This window comes from Bos taurus, chromosome 29, assembly GCF_002263795.3.
Source record: "Bos taurus isolate L1 Dominette 01449 registration number 42190680 breed Hereford chromosome 29, ARS-UCD2.0, whole genome shotgun sequence".
NCBI lineage: Eukaryota > Metazoa > Chordata > Mammalia > Artiodactyla > Bovidae > Bos > Bos taurus.
In genome coordinates this window covers 43816341-43830894 of record NC_037356.1, presented here as the reverse complement: position 1 = coordinate 43830894, position 14554 = coordinate 43816341, and the positions used below count along the sequence as shown (strand labels likewise).

Below are 14554 nucleotides of genomic sequence, written 5' to 3'. Positions count from 1 at the left end.
GAGATTTGTCTTCTTTGAGCACACTCTTTCCTGGTCATTTCAGGCTGGATGTTGGTGATACAGAGTTGGAGGGACACGTTTGAGAATACATTGCCACTGGGGAGCTTGCAGTCCACGGACACCTGTGGACACTCCTAGCTACCAGCCAGTGAATGAAAGCAGGCGGCTGTGTGGGGGCGAGAGGAAGTCCTAGCCTGGCGAGAGGAAGTCCTAGCCTAGCGAGTGCCCGGTTGTACCCAGGAGTTGTGGGGATGGAGCATTTTCAGGAAGGGCTTCACAAAGGCCATGCTAGCTTCAGGTCTATACAGAGGGGCTAGCCAGCATTTATAGGTAAGCGGGGTAAGAGACGATGTTGGAAAGATTCGATGGGTCAGTCTGTAAAAGATGAAGAGGCTCGGCTAAGAGGTTTGGATTTCATCTCTTAAGTGGTTGGGGAGGGAGGTGCCAGGTGAAGGTCTGTCCTTTCATACCCTGCCCTGGGAGGACCAAGGAAATCTTAAATCCGAAGCCGCCTCCTCTCCACCACCGCGCACGGCCCAGGAGTCCTGAACAAAAACCAAGCCATGGCCCAAGGGCTAGAGCCGGACATCCTTCCGTTTTGTCCCGACGCACGCGCAGTAAAGCAGTCAGCCACCGGCCCTAGATAAGCGAGGGCCTGCCTTCCCGAGTGCGCAAGCGCACAGATAGCTTTCTACAACGGGGCGGCCAGGCAGTGCGCTTCGGAAAAAGCCCATCCTGAGGCCAATGGCGTTGCAGGGTTGCGGGAGGGTGAAGGCAGGAGCACTCAGGTATCAGTGAGACGTTGCTGCAAATCTAGCGAGTCCCCTGGGAACACAGGAGGCCCAGGGTGCAGGTTCCGATGGCGTCTACGAGAAAAGATGCCAGCTGGCGGCGGAATGTTGGGGAACCGGAAAGCATCTAGCGACTCGTGCTGCTCTGCGGCGTTTCTGTCGGGGGGCGGGGTCTGAAGCAGGTGTGCCACCCTGGGGCCTGGCCCAGCCGTACTAACGCCCGAGGGGCGGGACCCAAGAGCCGTGGCCGGGTCAGGACCCCAGCCGGAGTGCGTGCGGAGGTGAGGTTTGCAGCTGCTGCGCTGCGGGCGGGGCCAGGGCGAGCGCCGGGAAGGACCTGGCGGGGTGGTAAAACTCCTCACCGGAGTAAACTGATGGCCGAAACTGTCCGCAGTGTCGCCAACCTGAGCCCCGGAGGGAATTAGTGAGTTTGGGTCCTCCACCTCAGGCTGTGCCTCGCTCTTCTCGGCTTCCCCAGTGTCCTGAAGTGACCTCCCGCGCTCCCCCGAAAGCCCTCTCCTGGCCCTTCCCACACTCCCTGAGTGACCTCATCATGACCATGGCTCACCAGTCCAAAATCCTTGTCTCCAGCTCAGACTTCTCTCTCCTGTGCGCCCGCACTCTGGACATCTCACCCTGACATCCCTCAGGTCTTTCAAAATCTCGGTGCTCCAAGGGACCCTAGCCATCCCTGGCCTGCCCTTTCCCCGCAGTCATGGCCTTACCAGCCTCCAGGGCTCCTGTCGGAAACCTGGCCACCACCGTGGATTCTGCACCTTCTCCCCTAAGCAACTTGAGTTCACTTCCTCACTTGGTCCTGGCAGCTGTGCCCGGTTATCCCCACCCCCACGGCCATTCCTTAGTTTAAGCAACCACCTTGCCCACTGGGGCTGCAACTACAGCCACCTCCCTGGCCATATCTTCCCTGTAGGGCTCTGACACCCACATCTCATCACCCTCCTTTTGAACATCTACCCACCACATCACCAGACCCCCGTTTTCTGCAGACTCACAGCCAGAGAGTAACCAGAGCCTTCCACCCTGCCTGTGAGGGATCCTCACTACAGTCCACCAGGTGAGAGCTGGGACCCAGTGCTGGGAACCCCAGTGCCCCCATTCACAGCCCTTTCTGATTCAGCTCCATCCTCCTCTACCCTGGATCCCTGCAAAAGCCAATTCCAGTCCAGTAGGCCCCCAACTGGTCCTACCCAGGATACCCTTGACTTCTCTATCTTGTGAACAGGACAGTAAACCTCTGCAACTCACATTACCTCCTCCTGATCCCAACCCTGTTTCTCATAGCCTGGCTCATCCTGCCAAAGCCTAAGTCGGTGGCTTGGGTCTCAGCAGGGCTGGACAAGGCATGTGATGCTGGGCAAGTCAGTGCCCTGTCTGGGCCTCAGGTCCTGAAAACAAAGAGTTTAGACACAATCCAAATTTGGACCCGCTGATGGACCTGCTACTCATGGGAAAGAGCCCAGCCTGGTGAGGAACAAGGGGTCAGACGCTGGTGAGGAGGAAAGTGAGTTGGAGACATGGAAACATCTCCCAGGCAGCTAAGGCAGAGAAGCTCCTACCTCTGGAACTGGGCCCTGCAAGATCTGGCCAGGTGACAGGAGTGCCAGGCTTGGGGGCTCAGTGTCTGCAGAGAGGAGAGGACTTCCTGTACCGGGGTCAGGGCCTTTAAAGGGGGGCATGGCCAGCACCTTCCCTCCCCTGCCCAGCAGGTCCACTCTCTGCCTCTGATCTCAGCCCCTTGGGTTTGGTTGCAGGGAAAGGGCCTGGCTCCTACAGTTAAGCAGAATCGGTACAGAGTGTGGCGACTTGCTTCCCAACAGACCAAATAAATGTTTGTGGGACAGAAAACAAGGAATGGCCTAGCCTCAGAGAACCCCCCAGTTTGTGGCAGCCCAACTCTGAACCAATGTCCCCAGGGCTTCCCTAACCAGTCCCGGGAGCTTGGCCGGAGCCTATGGGAGCAAAACCCCTTCCCCCATCACGTCGTGCACACCTGTGTAGACACAAAGAGCAGTGGCTTCTTTATTCCCTGAAGTCCCCTTTTCTCCACAGAATATTTACAAATGGGTGGGGTGAGGGCAACTGTGTCACCGAATAATGGGCCGGGGAGTGGGGCAGTGCTAAGACGCGCCTCGCGCAGGGAGAGTTCCTGAGGAGTTTGTGCAGCCCAGGGGCCCTGAGCAGCCGGGCAGTTCCAGCAAATGGGCAGCCAGGCTGAGGCCCGCCTGACAGCTCAGGCCAGGTCGGTGGCCAGGGAGCCCAGCTGCTTGGAGGCCAAGAGCAGGCGGGTGGCCGCACTCTCCGACTCGGCCTGCAGCCGCCGGTTGTTGTGCCGCAGGCTCCGCACCTCCTCCTCCAGGGCCGCCCTGTCTGCCTTCTCCTGCGGGGGCGAGAGTGGGGGGAGGCGGGAGTCAGGGTGGCTGGGCCCCCAGCCCCGCTCCCAGGGCACCCGTGAGTCCCCGCGACCCGCGGCCGCCGTGTCACCTTCTGCAGGTCGTCCTGCAGCTTCCTGAGCATGGACTCCAGGTGAGAGACCTTCTCGGACAGGCTGCTGGGTTCTGGCCTGGGGACATGGAAGTCAGGACTCAGGGGGACCGGGGCGGGGGGCGGCACCACGGGCTGGTACCCAGACCCACCCGTGTGAGAGGGGCCCAACCCCCATCTTCTGACTCAGGTGTACAGAGCTTCCCTCTACTGCGTGGGCATGAACACTGGGCACAGGGTGAGGGGTAAGTCGGTGGAAGGCTTACTCAGCATCAGACTTCGGAGTTCCCTTGGCATCTCCACTCTCGAGGATGGGCTGTCCTGTGGGAACAGAGGGACCGTCCGGGCACGTAAAGGGAGAGAGCCCCACTCTGGTTCCCGCACCCCTGATTCCCACCCCCTACCCCCGGAGCACCCTGGTGGCCTCACCCTCCCGGGAGAGCGACTCCAGGATGGTGTTGCAAGTGGAGGCGATCTCCGAGATGGACTGCCACTCGTCTTCCAGGGTCTCGCTGCCCGCCTCAGACATGACTGTGGGCAGCGAGGCTGGGCTCAGCCAGAGAAGCGCAGGCCAGGCCCCTCCCACTCTGCTCCTAGACCCCCACACCACCCTTGCTCCAGACTCACTTTTGCTGATAGAGTTCCTCAGAGACAAGGTTCGTGGCAAAAAGGAGGCCCTCAGCTCGGGGGCCGGTTCGTCCTTGTCCTCAAAGCCACCGGGGCTGCCTGGCCCATCCTGGGGGGCAGAAGTGGGTATAGATGGGGGATGCCCATCATGACCACTGTGCCCACCCCTGCTTGTGGGGCTCCAGAGGCTTGCTTCTGCTCACCTGAGTCAGGGGTGTCTCCCTACCCTCACTGGGTGCTGCCGGCTTGGCTGTGGTGGCGAGGAGGAGGTCTGGGGTGGTGTTGGGCAGGACTGGGGCCTCATCAGACAGGGAGCTGCGAGGGCAGGGACGGCTCAGCACTGGGAGCTGTGCCCGCCTGTGGCCCCTGCTTGCAGAGGCCTCCTGGGGTGCAGGAGAGGGGAGGCCGAGGGGGTACCTGCTGGGTGACGGCGGGTTCTGGCTGTGCAGGAACTCGGTCCTCTCCTCCACCAGGTCCCCAGGCCCTGGAGGACCACCGCTGTCATTCAGGCACACTTGCAGCAGCTGCTTCGTGTCGGGCAGTAGGGCCTCGGCGGGGGCCTCATCCTGCACCGGCTCTGCAGCCCCCCGCCGGCTAGGCTCCTGCAGAGACAGTGTGTACAGCTCCGAGAAGCTCCTGCAGGGGGGAAGAGGGGGTCAGGCGGAGTGTCCAGCACCACCAGCCCCACTCCCAGCTGTGCCGGAGGCTCGCTTCCAGGAGGAGAGCACGCCCAGCTGCCTAACAACAGTGAAAGAAGCCTGCCTGGCTGCTGGCCATTGTTCCCGCGGGCATGTGTGTGCGTGTGTGCTCAGTCACTTCAGTCATGTCTGCCTCTTTGTGACCCCATGGGCTGTAGCCCACCAGGCTCCTCTGTCGATGGGACCTCAGTTCAAATCACAGGGCTGCCCGCGTGTATCCTGAGCAAATCACTCTGTATGTCAACTTCTCCAACTGCGAAATGGAGATGATTCTACTGATCTCCTGGCTTGCTGTGAAGGTTTAAATAACGTGGGAAAACCACTCAGCGTAGAGATCCACAAAGTACTGCCTGGGCACAAATCCAGCCTCTTGGCTTTTCTTCTGTTTTAGCAGATGTGCCTGTTTCTGGAGTACTGAATACTAAGGATAGGTTTTTACGATCTTAAATGGTTAGGGAAAAAAAAAACACAAAAAGAATGTATCAATGGCATGTTAAAGTCATATCAAATTCAAACGTCAGAGTCCACACTCATCATTTACGTGACATCTGTGGATGCTTCTGAGCACCTGTGAGAGAGTTGAGCACCTGCAGCAGGGACCAGATAGCCCAGAAAACCTGAAATATTTTCCGTCTCTCTCTTTACAGGAGAAGCCAGCATGTCTCTACTTTAAAGTAGCAGGTAGTCAGTCAATAGTATGTGTGAGGGTGTCTTTGAGAAAGCTAGGCGGGGCTGCAGTACGATCTTTCCCGCAGTGAAGACAGTGCTTAGTTGGCTTCCTTCTACCCATAAGGAACGTGCCGTTCAGAGAAATTAAATAAGGGACGTGGGGTTCTCTAAGGGAAAAGCCTCCACGCAAGGTTCCTGTCGCCAGTGGGACACAGTAAGCATAAGCTAAGCAACGCGGTGGCCAAGCTGCCCGGTCCTCCCACCGCCCTGAGTCCCGGCACCCTGACCTGCGGGGCCGGCCGCTGTCGTCGGGGGGCAGGACGGTGACGCAGACCTTGGGCGCCGAGCGCAGCAGCTGGGCAGCGGCCTCGGGGCCGAGGCTGGGCACCGTCTGGCCGCACACGCGCAGCAGGCGCGCCCCAGGCCGCAGCCCCGTTGTCTCGGCGAACGTGAAGCGCTCCACGTGCGTGATGAAGCCGGCGGCGTCCACCTCGAAGCCCAGGCGGCCTTGGCCGTCGCGGGGCAGCGCCAGCTCGCGGGTCTCGCAGCCCCGACTCACCAGCTGGGGCGGGGCGGGGCGTGAGCGGCGCTGCGCGCGGCCCCAGCGCCAGCCCCGGGACGTCCCAGGTCACACGGACCCTTTCCCACCCCCACCCCCAGGGAAGGGCATTAGCAACCACCCCGCGGAAGAGGGCTTGGGGACCCCCAGTTCCGGCTCTGCCAGGCTCCCGGACTGGGTGTACCCCCGCCACTCTGACTCTCCCTTTCGCAGGAGAGGCGGCGGAAACGAGGGGTCCCAAAGCAGGCTCCTCCCTGCCGTGCCCCAAACTTAATCCCGCGCCTCACCTGCAGGCGCGCCACGACCTCGCCAACGGCTTGGCCAGGGGGCCCGTCGAACCGCAGCGTGATCGCCTCCCCGCGGCCGTAGTACAGGTCAAGCCGCTGCTCGGAGAAGGTCCAGGCCAGCACGTCGCGACAGGAGCAGTTGAAGACTACCCGGCCATCGCGCGGCGCCACCAACACCAGCGCCTCGGCCGAGATGCCCAGCAGGCAGGGCACCTCGGCGCCATCGGAACTGCCTGCCTCGGCTCCGGCCGCGCCCCGCGCCCCAGGCGCCGCGCGCACGCCCCACACCAGCGCGCCTGCCGCCTGCAGCTCAGCGCCTGGGCCCCGGGGGGCTGCCCGCCGTCTCCCGCCCAGGGAAGGCAGGCCAAAGCGCGACGCAGAGTCCAGCGATGTGGTGGTCACCTCGTTGGTGGCCAGGTCCTGCAGGTACTGCTGGCGTGTGCGCGTGGCCATGGCGTGGAACTGGCGTGCGTGGCCCGCCGCCTGTTCGCCATTGAGCGCCTTGGCCAGCAGGAGGGCCCGGAAGTCAGCGTTGGCCGCGAAGGGACCTCCGCCAGGCGGCAGAGCTGGCCCGAAGGCCGGCGTGTCCTGGGTGCGGCTCACGGCCACCCTATGGGGAGGGAGGCCGTAGTCAGGGGTAAAAGGAAGGTCCAAGAAGAGGCACCGCTGGCAGAACTGGAACCCTGGGATGCCCACCTGTAGGAGGTGTGCGGAGTGCAGGGCGCCTCCGCCCGCACCACTAGGAATATGTGCTGGAAGTGTGAGCGGATGGTGGTGGGGCAGAAGGGCTTGCTGCCCGGTTCCTGGAACACGATGGTCACGATGTCGTTGCCGATGTGGCGCTTCCGCAGGAGCTGGGGGTTAGGAGGAGGGGAATGTGAACAGGGCTTCCCCATGTCCCTGCTCATTCAAGCCAGGCAGCGCCTGGGCACCCGTGGCCCCCACCGGCCCCCCAGTGCAGGCCTGGGGTGTCTGTCTTTGGGGAATCACACTAGCTGGGAGGGAGAAGCTGGGGGTCAGCAGAGCTCAGGCCAAGGTCCCCGCAGCACCCCTCCCTGGTTCCCCAGAGCCCCCGTCACACCTGCTGCTGGTTATTGGGGGTGTACGGCAGCATCGTGGATACGTGGAACATGATCTCATGGTCCTGGTACGTGGTGTAGAGGGAGTGCGTGCCTGTGGAATCCGCTGTGGCCGGGGAGTTGGGGACACCGCGGGAAAGCAAGGGGAATCTGGGTGGCTTGGACCTGCCGTCCCTGCCCACAGGCTGGAGCCTCTGTCCTCCCCAGCCAGCAGGTGGACAACTCCTTCCCACCACCAGCCAAGGTCTAGGCCACGGGCTCCAAGGGCCTCAGCCTTGACTGCTCCCCTTTCCCCTCCCCGCCACCACAGGATTCAGCCTGGGGTTGGGATGCTGAAACAGAATGAAGACAGAAATGAGAAACGATCTGCTAAGAGAGGCAGGGGCGGATGTCCCAGGAGAGGACAGATGTTGGCCTAGGCACCAGCATGTGCGGAGCAGCTGAGAGAGGAAGGCAGGAGGTCACCTCCCAGGAACCCCGGGACCTTTCCAACACAACAGGCTGGGGCTGGGCTGGGGCTGTGTTTGGTGGGAGGAGGTGGTGCCCACAAACCCCCATGGCCCAGCTCCAGCAGTAGGGCACCAGGGTTTTGGGGGACAGTCCCAGCCCCTCCTCCCAGCCTTCGCAACCCCCGATGCACGTCCTTAGCCTACCCGGAGAACTCTCCACCCCCGGCCCCAGCCCTAGGACAAGATGGGACAGGAAAGTGAGCAGGCAGCTAGTTCTTGGCAAGGCAGCCTGCCCTTCAGCACGGGTCTCCGCCCACCCCACCCCACCCTGACCCCCTGGGCCTCACTTTTGGTGTCCAGCTGGGCCCGGTAGCTCTCAAAGCCTTTGAGCCGCACCACGTCGCCCAGCAGGGTGAGGAACTGCATGAAGGCGGGTCCTGCCTCCTGGTTGTTGTACATCTCCTCCTCTGAGCCCTGGCCCGCCCGGCAGTACAAGATGCCCACCTTGCGCTGGAAGCTCAGCTGCAGAGGGGAGGGCACAGGCGGAAGGCTCAGATCTCCGTCTCCCAGCAACACCCCGGGGGGCCTGGGGCATGGACGGGACACTGGCTTGGGGATCGGACTGCCTCTGCTCTCTCTAAACCATGACCCTATCAAGTGGGTTCAGTCTCTCCTGCTCCGGGCGCTCAGGAGGGCAGAGGAGGGCAAGGTGGGAAGGAACAGAGAGGTGGCTGGTTCTCATGGGACCACAGAGGACGTGGTTCACGGAAAGGACCCTGCACAGAAGGTGCTCGATCCCAATCAGCGTCCACACAGTCATCCTCCTTAGCCCAAGGCCAGCCTGTCTTCCCCTCCCTGGAGTCCTAGGCACCTCGACCGCAGCCTCTGGAGCCCCGCACCACCTTTCACCCTCTGCTCCCAGCTCCTCTGGCTCCTTTGCATCTGGGCTTAACTGTGCACAGCTCAGGGCGCCCTGCCACCGTGCCAACGAGCCCAGGGCCCTCCAGCTCCTGCCTCCCTTCTTCACAGTAAGCCTGTCTACACTCACAGTCCCCACTTTCATCCCTCCTGACCCCTAGAGCCCCACACTTCCACCCCAACTTTTAAACCCCGAGCCCCTCTTAACAACCACAGGCATGGCCTCACCCTGGCATGCTCTCACCCTGGTTGGCACTTAGGACAACAGGAACTTCACTTGGCCTGTGACCCCAGGGACCACCCGCTTCGTGTCTGGGCCTCTTCTCCACTCCTGTTCTTTGCCCTCGGTGGCCAAAGCAGCCGTCTCCACGGACAACACCCCCATCTTGGCCTCCAGCGCAGCCCCTTTCCCAGCTGCAGCTGCATGGATGTCCTTCTAGCACCTGGCACCTCACCTCCTCCCTGTGACTCTTCCCTCCCACCCATCCTCCAGGGTCCCTGGCTCCACAAAAATACCACTCTCAGGGGCCAAGAAGGAGGGAATCTCAATACCCCCACCAGCCACTCTGTCCCTGGACTACCGCCTCTTCACCTCTGCCATCGTCACCACCAGGCCTGGCTTGGACAACTGCGACCGCCTTCAGCCTGGCCTCCAGTCCGGCCGCCACACTGCAGCCAGAGGGCTGCTTGACCTCTCAGATCTTCCACAGCTTCACAGCGCCCTCGGGACCAAAGGCCAGCCTTTGCCACCCTGTCCCCACTAGCCCCACTCCAGCCACGCTGAACTGCCCACAGGGTCCTGATGCAACAGTTCTTAGTCTCTAAGCTTCACCCACGTTGTTCCTTCTGCCCAGAACATGCCTGCCCTTCCTGGTTTGAGCTCTTGCATTTCCTCCATGATGCTAACCTCCTGGCCAAGGAAGGTCATCAGCCCCACACTGGTGCCCCACAGAGCCCTCAGCATCCCCCTTTCACTATTATCTTACTCATCATTATCCATGATTCTCTGTGGGTCTCTCCCCCACCTGGCTGTGAGCTACTTGAGGACAGAACCTGGTCTAGACAAGTCTCCAGCATCCAGTCTGGAGCCTGGTACCAAGGGATGAGGAAATGTTTGTTGAGTGACTGACTGAATGACCAAGGAGGAAAGTCAGGGCCAGTGGGTAGTAACTTTTGGCACAGGGGAGGGAAGGACTTCCAGCTGGCTTGGGTGGGCCCACAGTGGAAGGAGCAAGCAACCCAAACTAGCAGGAGACCCAGCAGGGCCTTGCAGGGCAAACTGACAAAGAATGAGAGGGACTTGCAAGAAGAGGGAGTGGCGATCAGACAGTGCTCCTCAGCTGACAGGCACATGGGAATTATCTCGGGATCTCTTCACGTGCAGGGCCTGAGTCAGTAGGTCTGGGTTAGGACCCAGAACCTGCCTTTCTAACAAGCCCCCAGGTGATGTGGATGCTGCTGTTCTTGAGAGGCAAGGTTCCAGATGACCTCTCATGCCCTCCTTTTGAAAAGCTAGCTCTTCTGGGGTCCCTGTCCAGCTCAAGATCAGGGTCAAGGCCGGGTGGCTGGGAGCTGGGCAGACTTGATTCAGACTAGGTTGAGCTCTAGGACGAGGGTGTGCCCTGCCCACTCACCACTTGCTCGTCCAGCGTGAGGTCAAGGCTGGGTGGCTGGGAGCTGGGCAGACTGGGTTCAGACCAGGTCTAGCTCTAGGACAGGAGTGCCCTGCCCACTCACCACTTGCTCGTCCAGCGTGAGCAGCGTGCGAGGCACCTTGGGTGAAGCTGAGCCCAGGCGCAGGCAGGTGGGGCTCAGCCGTGGGGCCACATGCTCTAGAAGCTTCCTCGGGGACAGGCCTCGGGGGGGCCCTGGTGGCAGCGCGTCCTCTGAGATGGTGCCTCGGAGGGTCCGGAGCTAAGGACAGGATGTAGGGGCACTCAGGATACATGCAGGCGGCTCCGGAGGCAGTCCGCAGCCTGGCTCCCATGACCCCGGCCCACCTGCGTGGTCCGCACGATGATGCGGTAGCTGTGCAGAGTGCCCCCTCCGCTGCTGTCCTTCTCCTCCCGCCGCAGGCTCACTGCCACCGGGCCCAGGGCCTCATCCAGGCCAAAGAAGTTCTGGTGTTCTGCCAGGAGCAGGAGGCAGATGACCAGCCTCACCCCTCAGCAGTCCCACACTCGCTCAACCACACCCATCACCAAGTCCCCCTCCCAGGTCCCATCACACTAGCTCAGATCATCCCCTCCTCAGCCCCGCCCACCTTTTACCAAGCCAAACCTTGACTCCTGTCCGCACCTATTATATGCTTGGGCCCTAAGCCTTGCCAGTATATCTCGCCCCGGATCCAGAGGGCCATGCCTCCCTGCTCCAAAGCCTAGATAGATCCTGCATGGCCTTGCCCAGCATGCCCATATTCTTCCCCAGAATATCCGGGGCTCTCCCGTGTGAACACTGATGATGACAAAGTGCCCAGGTGCAGGGGTTCAGATTTCAGCTCCCAGCAACAGCCCTAGGAAATCCCTCCCCAGCCCAGAGGAGTACGATGAACCCAACAGAGGCAGAGGAACATGTCTGGGTGTGAGGGGAGGCCTGGCTTGGCTGCAAGGAGGTGGTTACAGCTGGGCAGCCTTGACCCAGAGCCAGAGCCTGACGCTTTACATAGCCAGGGACTCGACAGAAAGGACAGCGCGCTGCAGCTGACCCTTACCTTTGCCATAGAAGTACTTGCGGTAGTAGCCGGCGCCGAGGTCTGCGTGCTCCAGGCTGTAGGCGGAGGTTCGGTTCTGCGGCTCCTCCAAGACGGACACGGCCGCGTTGGGCAGTGACGGGGGCACAGGTGGAGACACTGGTCCCCCCAGGCCCAGCTCGCCTTCGCCCCCGAGCTCGCTCACAAAGCCAGGCGCCTCGAGCAGCAAGTCCGAGCTAGCAGTCTGGTCCTGAGCCGCGGCGGGGGTCCCAGAGCTGGCCTCCGCCTGCGCCCCCGGTCCCCGGGGCCTCGGAGACCAGTCAAAGAGCAGGCTCTGCACGTCGTAGTGGGCGAAGCAGCGGGGCTCAGGCACCGGCGGGAACTCAGGCTCCGGCTCCTCCGCCGGCAGCCCCAGTAGTGCCAGCGGGTCGGAGAAGAACCGGGCCGGGGGCGCGGCGGGGCGGCTGGCCTCCTCGTGGCTGTGGGCGCGGGCACGAGGGCTGGCCGGCGTCGGGGGCCGGGCCTCGCCTGCATCGCTGCCGCTGCGCACGAGCGGGCCCCGGGTCGGCCTGGGCTCGAAGGTGTGCGGCGTCAGCGGGGGCCGGGCCGGCTGGCGCAGCTTGCGGGCGAAGAGGTCATCGGTGGGCGCAGGGGCCGGGCCCCGCCGAGGGCTCCCCACGCCGCCGCCGGCCCACATGGGCGCGCCTCGGACCTGGGGACCTGGCTCTCCGGGTGCCGGGCCGCATTGGCGGGCGCGGGTGGTTGGTGCCCAGCCGGCAGGCCGGTTCCTGCCCTGAGGGAAGAGTGGGCTGCTGAGAGGGGCCTGGGGAGAAAACAGGAACCCAGCCCCCAGCCTGGTCCTCCCCACGCGGGTTGGCTTCCGGCCCCCTCCGCGACCATCAAAGCCGCTTCCGCTTTCCTGGCCACTTCCTCGTCTGCCTGGGGCTGAGGTTTCAGCCCCCTCCTCCAGCTCAGCGCAGGGCAGGGCCAGGGGCTGGGCTGTGGCTACCTTGGCCCTGAGGGTCTGGGAGCCCCGGGCCGCCCTGGGGCCGCCAGGCGTCCCCAGCTCCCACTCACACACCTTGGCTGTGATCTGGGCCCAGGGTGAGGGTCCCCACCAAGACGTGGCCCAACCAGACAGATGATTTGTCTCCGCTGGGACGGGAAACCCATGGGGCCACTAGTGTCTGGGTCCTGCCCACTTGACAAAGGGAGGACGTCCTGTCCCCAGAGACCTTCCTCCCTGCTCCTCCCACTTCCTCCAGGATCCCAGAGGAACTAAGCACCCAGCGGCTGGGTCTCAATGCCGTGGCCCTCAATGCCTCGATACCTCAAGGACGAAGGGGTTCCCAGGGGGCAGTGGCAGGTCAGCAGGGACAGCAGGAGGACTTCCTTCAGTGCAGGAAGTGGCCCCAGCTCTGGGCCCAGCCCCCTGCCCGGCCCCACATCCTGAGGAAGGTGCTGGGGTCACACCAGCTCAGTCATGGGACCTCGGTCACCCTAACCTGAAGGACAGGTCTGGGCTCACCCTCCTGCAGGCTTCTGTGGCCCTGCCTGGGGGGAAGGGAGGGAGTCTTGGTGACCAGGCCCCTCTGCTGGAACTGGGACCTATGGGGACTTCAGCCTACCTGGCCACATTGAGGCTGACAGGGCATTCTGAGCCCCACATGACAATCAAACCGAGGTCCCCATAAGGGACTGCTCTTGCCCAGAGCAACTCTGTATCAGCTAGGATCTGAACCTGGGCCTGTCAGTCTGCAGGGCCTAAGCGATGCTGTACTTCCCCACTCCGAGCTCTGTGTGAGTAGGTGTGGGGCAGGTGGGGGCTGGGCTAAGGCTTGAGTTCTCACAGGATGTATGAGTGAGACACCGAAGGCCCCAGGGACCTGCTAAGTGCGGAAACGTGTCGAGACCAGGGGCAGGTGTAAAGAAAGGGTGGTGTGAGCACGTGAGGCGGCCACCCTCAGATGAACCCAGGATGGAGTGGGTGGCTGGGGCAGGGCTGTGGGTGACCCACTCGGGGTGCAGGCACCTGCTGGCGGGTTTTCATGCGTCAGCTAGGGCTGCCTGGGGCTGGGCTGGGGGGGGGGCACACGCTCTGTACCCCTCAGCTAGAGCTCTAGAACCAAGCAAGGGCAGGCCTCCAAGAGCTCAGAGTACCTCCTCCCTTAGCTTCTTCTAGGACAAAGTTCTTGACACTGACCCTGAACCTCTGTTCTCTCATCTCCAAAATGGGGTTAATTAACCCTTCCTGTCCCTTCCCAACCCTGCCAGGAGATTGCAAGCAAAGGCAAATGAGCGAAGCTGGCCATGTGTTAAGCGTATGGTGGCAGATGCAGGCCCTGGCTCCATGGGCCAAGCTCTGGGGCCTGGGCTGTGGTGTGTGTGTGTGAAGTGTGTGTGATGGGGTGGGAGGGGACACGAGGCAGGGGTCTGTGCAGGCTCCTGCTCCGTGCAGGTCGAGCTCTGTGTATCTGTGTGAACAGCTGGGGGCTGCTTCTTGCTCTGGCCCAGCGCTGGCTGGGCTCTGGCCCTGCCTTGAGGGGTGTTCTTGGGCTCTGCCCCCCACCCAGCAGCTTCACACAGGGTCCATTGAGGCCAGGACATTCCTTGCGGCCTGTGTCACTGGCGAGGAGGGGGCCGGCCCGCTCCCACAGATCCGGAAGGCCTGGCTGCCCCAGGAGGAGGCTCTGGACGCTTCCCAGCACATCTGGAGGTCATGACCCCATTTCTACTGCCAGGGGGCGCGACAGATGTTTCCTCCCAGGCCAGGCGCGGGACTGGGGGGCGGTGTGCAAAAGCTGGGTCGGAGGCCGCCCCGGGAGAAGGGGAGCCCCAGAACAGGGGGAGCCCGGCACACAGCCAGCACACAGCCAGCAGGCAGTCGGACAGTCGCCAGCTCCTCTGAGAGGAACCGGTAACCGCCGCATCCACTCACTCACCCGCCACAGGCCGGGCCGGGCTGTCCACGCAAAGGAGGTGGGGGCGGCACCAGTCAGAGGCAGGGGACTGGACGTGCTGACTCGGGACTAGAGCCCAGCGGGAGGTGGGGAGGGTGCAGGCGGCGAACTCCGCGAGGACTCTCTACCACCCACACACCACCCTGGCTGACCGGCAGGCCACCTCCTCCCCTGTCCCGCCCGACACAGTGCCGCCGCTCCCCCGCTCCCGCCAGTACCTCTGGGGCTCCCGCCGGGCCGCGTCCTCCGGCGCTGGGGTCCCGCTGCCTGCTCTCCAGCGGCGGCTCCAGGCGCCGGCTCCGCCTGGGGGGCGGGGCCACGCCGGG

At 62.8% G+C, this 14554-nt stretch overlaps 1 protein-coding gene across 4 annotated transcripts; it reads right to left on the bottom strand.

The window, feature by feature from the left end:
• Positions 1-2807: 2807 nt before the first annotated feature.
• SIPA1 (signal-induced proliferation-associated 1) lies at positions 2808-14516 on the bottom strand. 4 transcript variants are annotated; one of them, XM_059882822.1, is made up of 16 exons: positions 14211-14516; positions 11290-12061; positions 10580-10707; positions 10317-10493; positions 8009-8183; positions 7215-7318; positions 6830-6987; positions 6134-6743; positions 5575-5849; positions 4338-4556; positions 4124-4235; positions 3921-4029; positions 3723-3824; positions 3560-3614; positions 3294-3372; positions 2808-3189 (listed from the first exon to the last, which is right to left on the bottom strand). In XM_059882822.1, exons 2-16 carry the CDS (start codon positions 11963-11965, stop codon positions 3043-3045), a joined length of 3126 nt encoding a protein of 1041 aa, XP_059738805.1. In that variant the 5' UTR covers positions 11966-12061; positions 14211-14516; the 3' UTR covers positions 2808-3042. The 4 variants fall into 4 exon arrangements, with proteins under 4 accessions (XP_059738805.1, XP_005227087.1, XP_059738803.1 ...); XM_005227030.5 differs by having other exon boundaries at positions 14447-14516; XM_059882820.1 differs by lacking the exon at positions 14211-14516 and adding an exon at positions 12350-12466.
• Positions 14517-14554: the final 38 nt, after the last annotated feature.

Excerpts from the sequence above, each read along its gene's own strand:
- SIPA1 (XM_059882822.1), bottom strand. The coding sequence starts at position 11,965 with ATGTGGGCCGGCGGCGGCGTGGGGAGCCCTCGGCGGGGCCCGGCCCCT. Across the intron at positions 10,494-10,579 it reads TCATCGTGCGGACCACGCAG|CTCCGGACCCTCCGAGGCAC; the intron begins GTGGGCCGGGGT and ends TCCTGTCCTTAG. Across the intron at positions 8,184-10,316 it reads TCACGCTGGACGAGCAAGTG|CTGAGCTTCCAGCGCAAGGT; the intron begins GTGAGTGGGCAG and ends TCCCCTCTGCAG.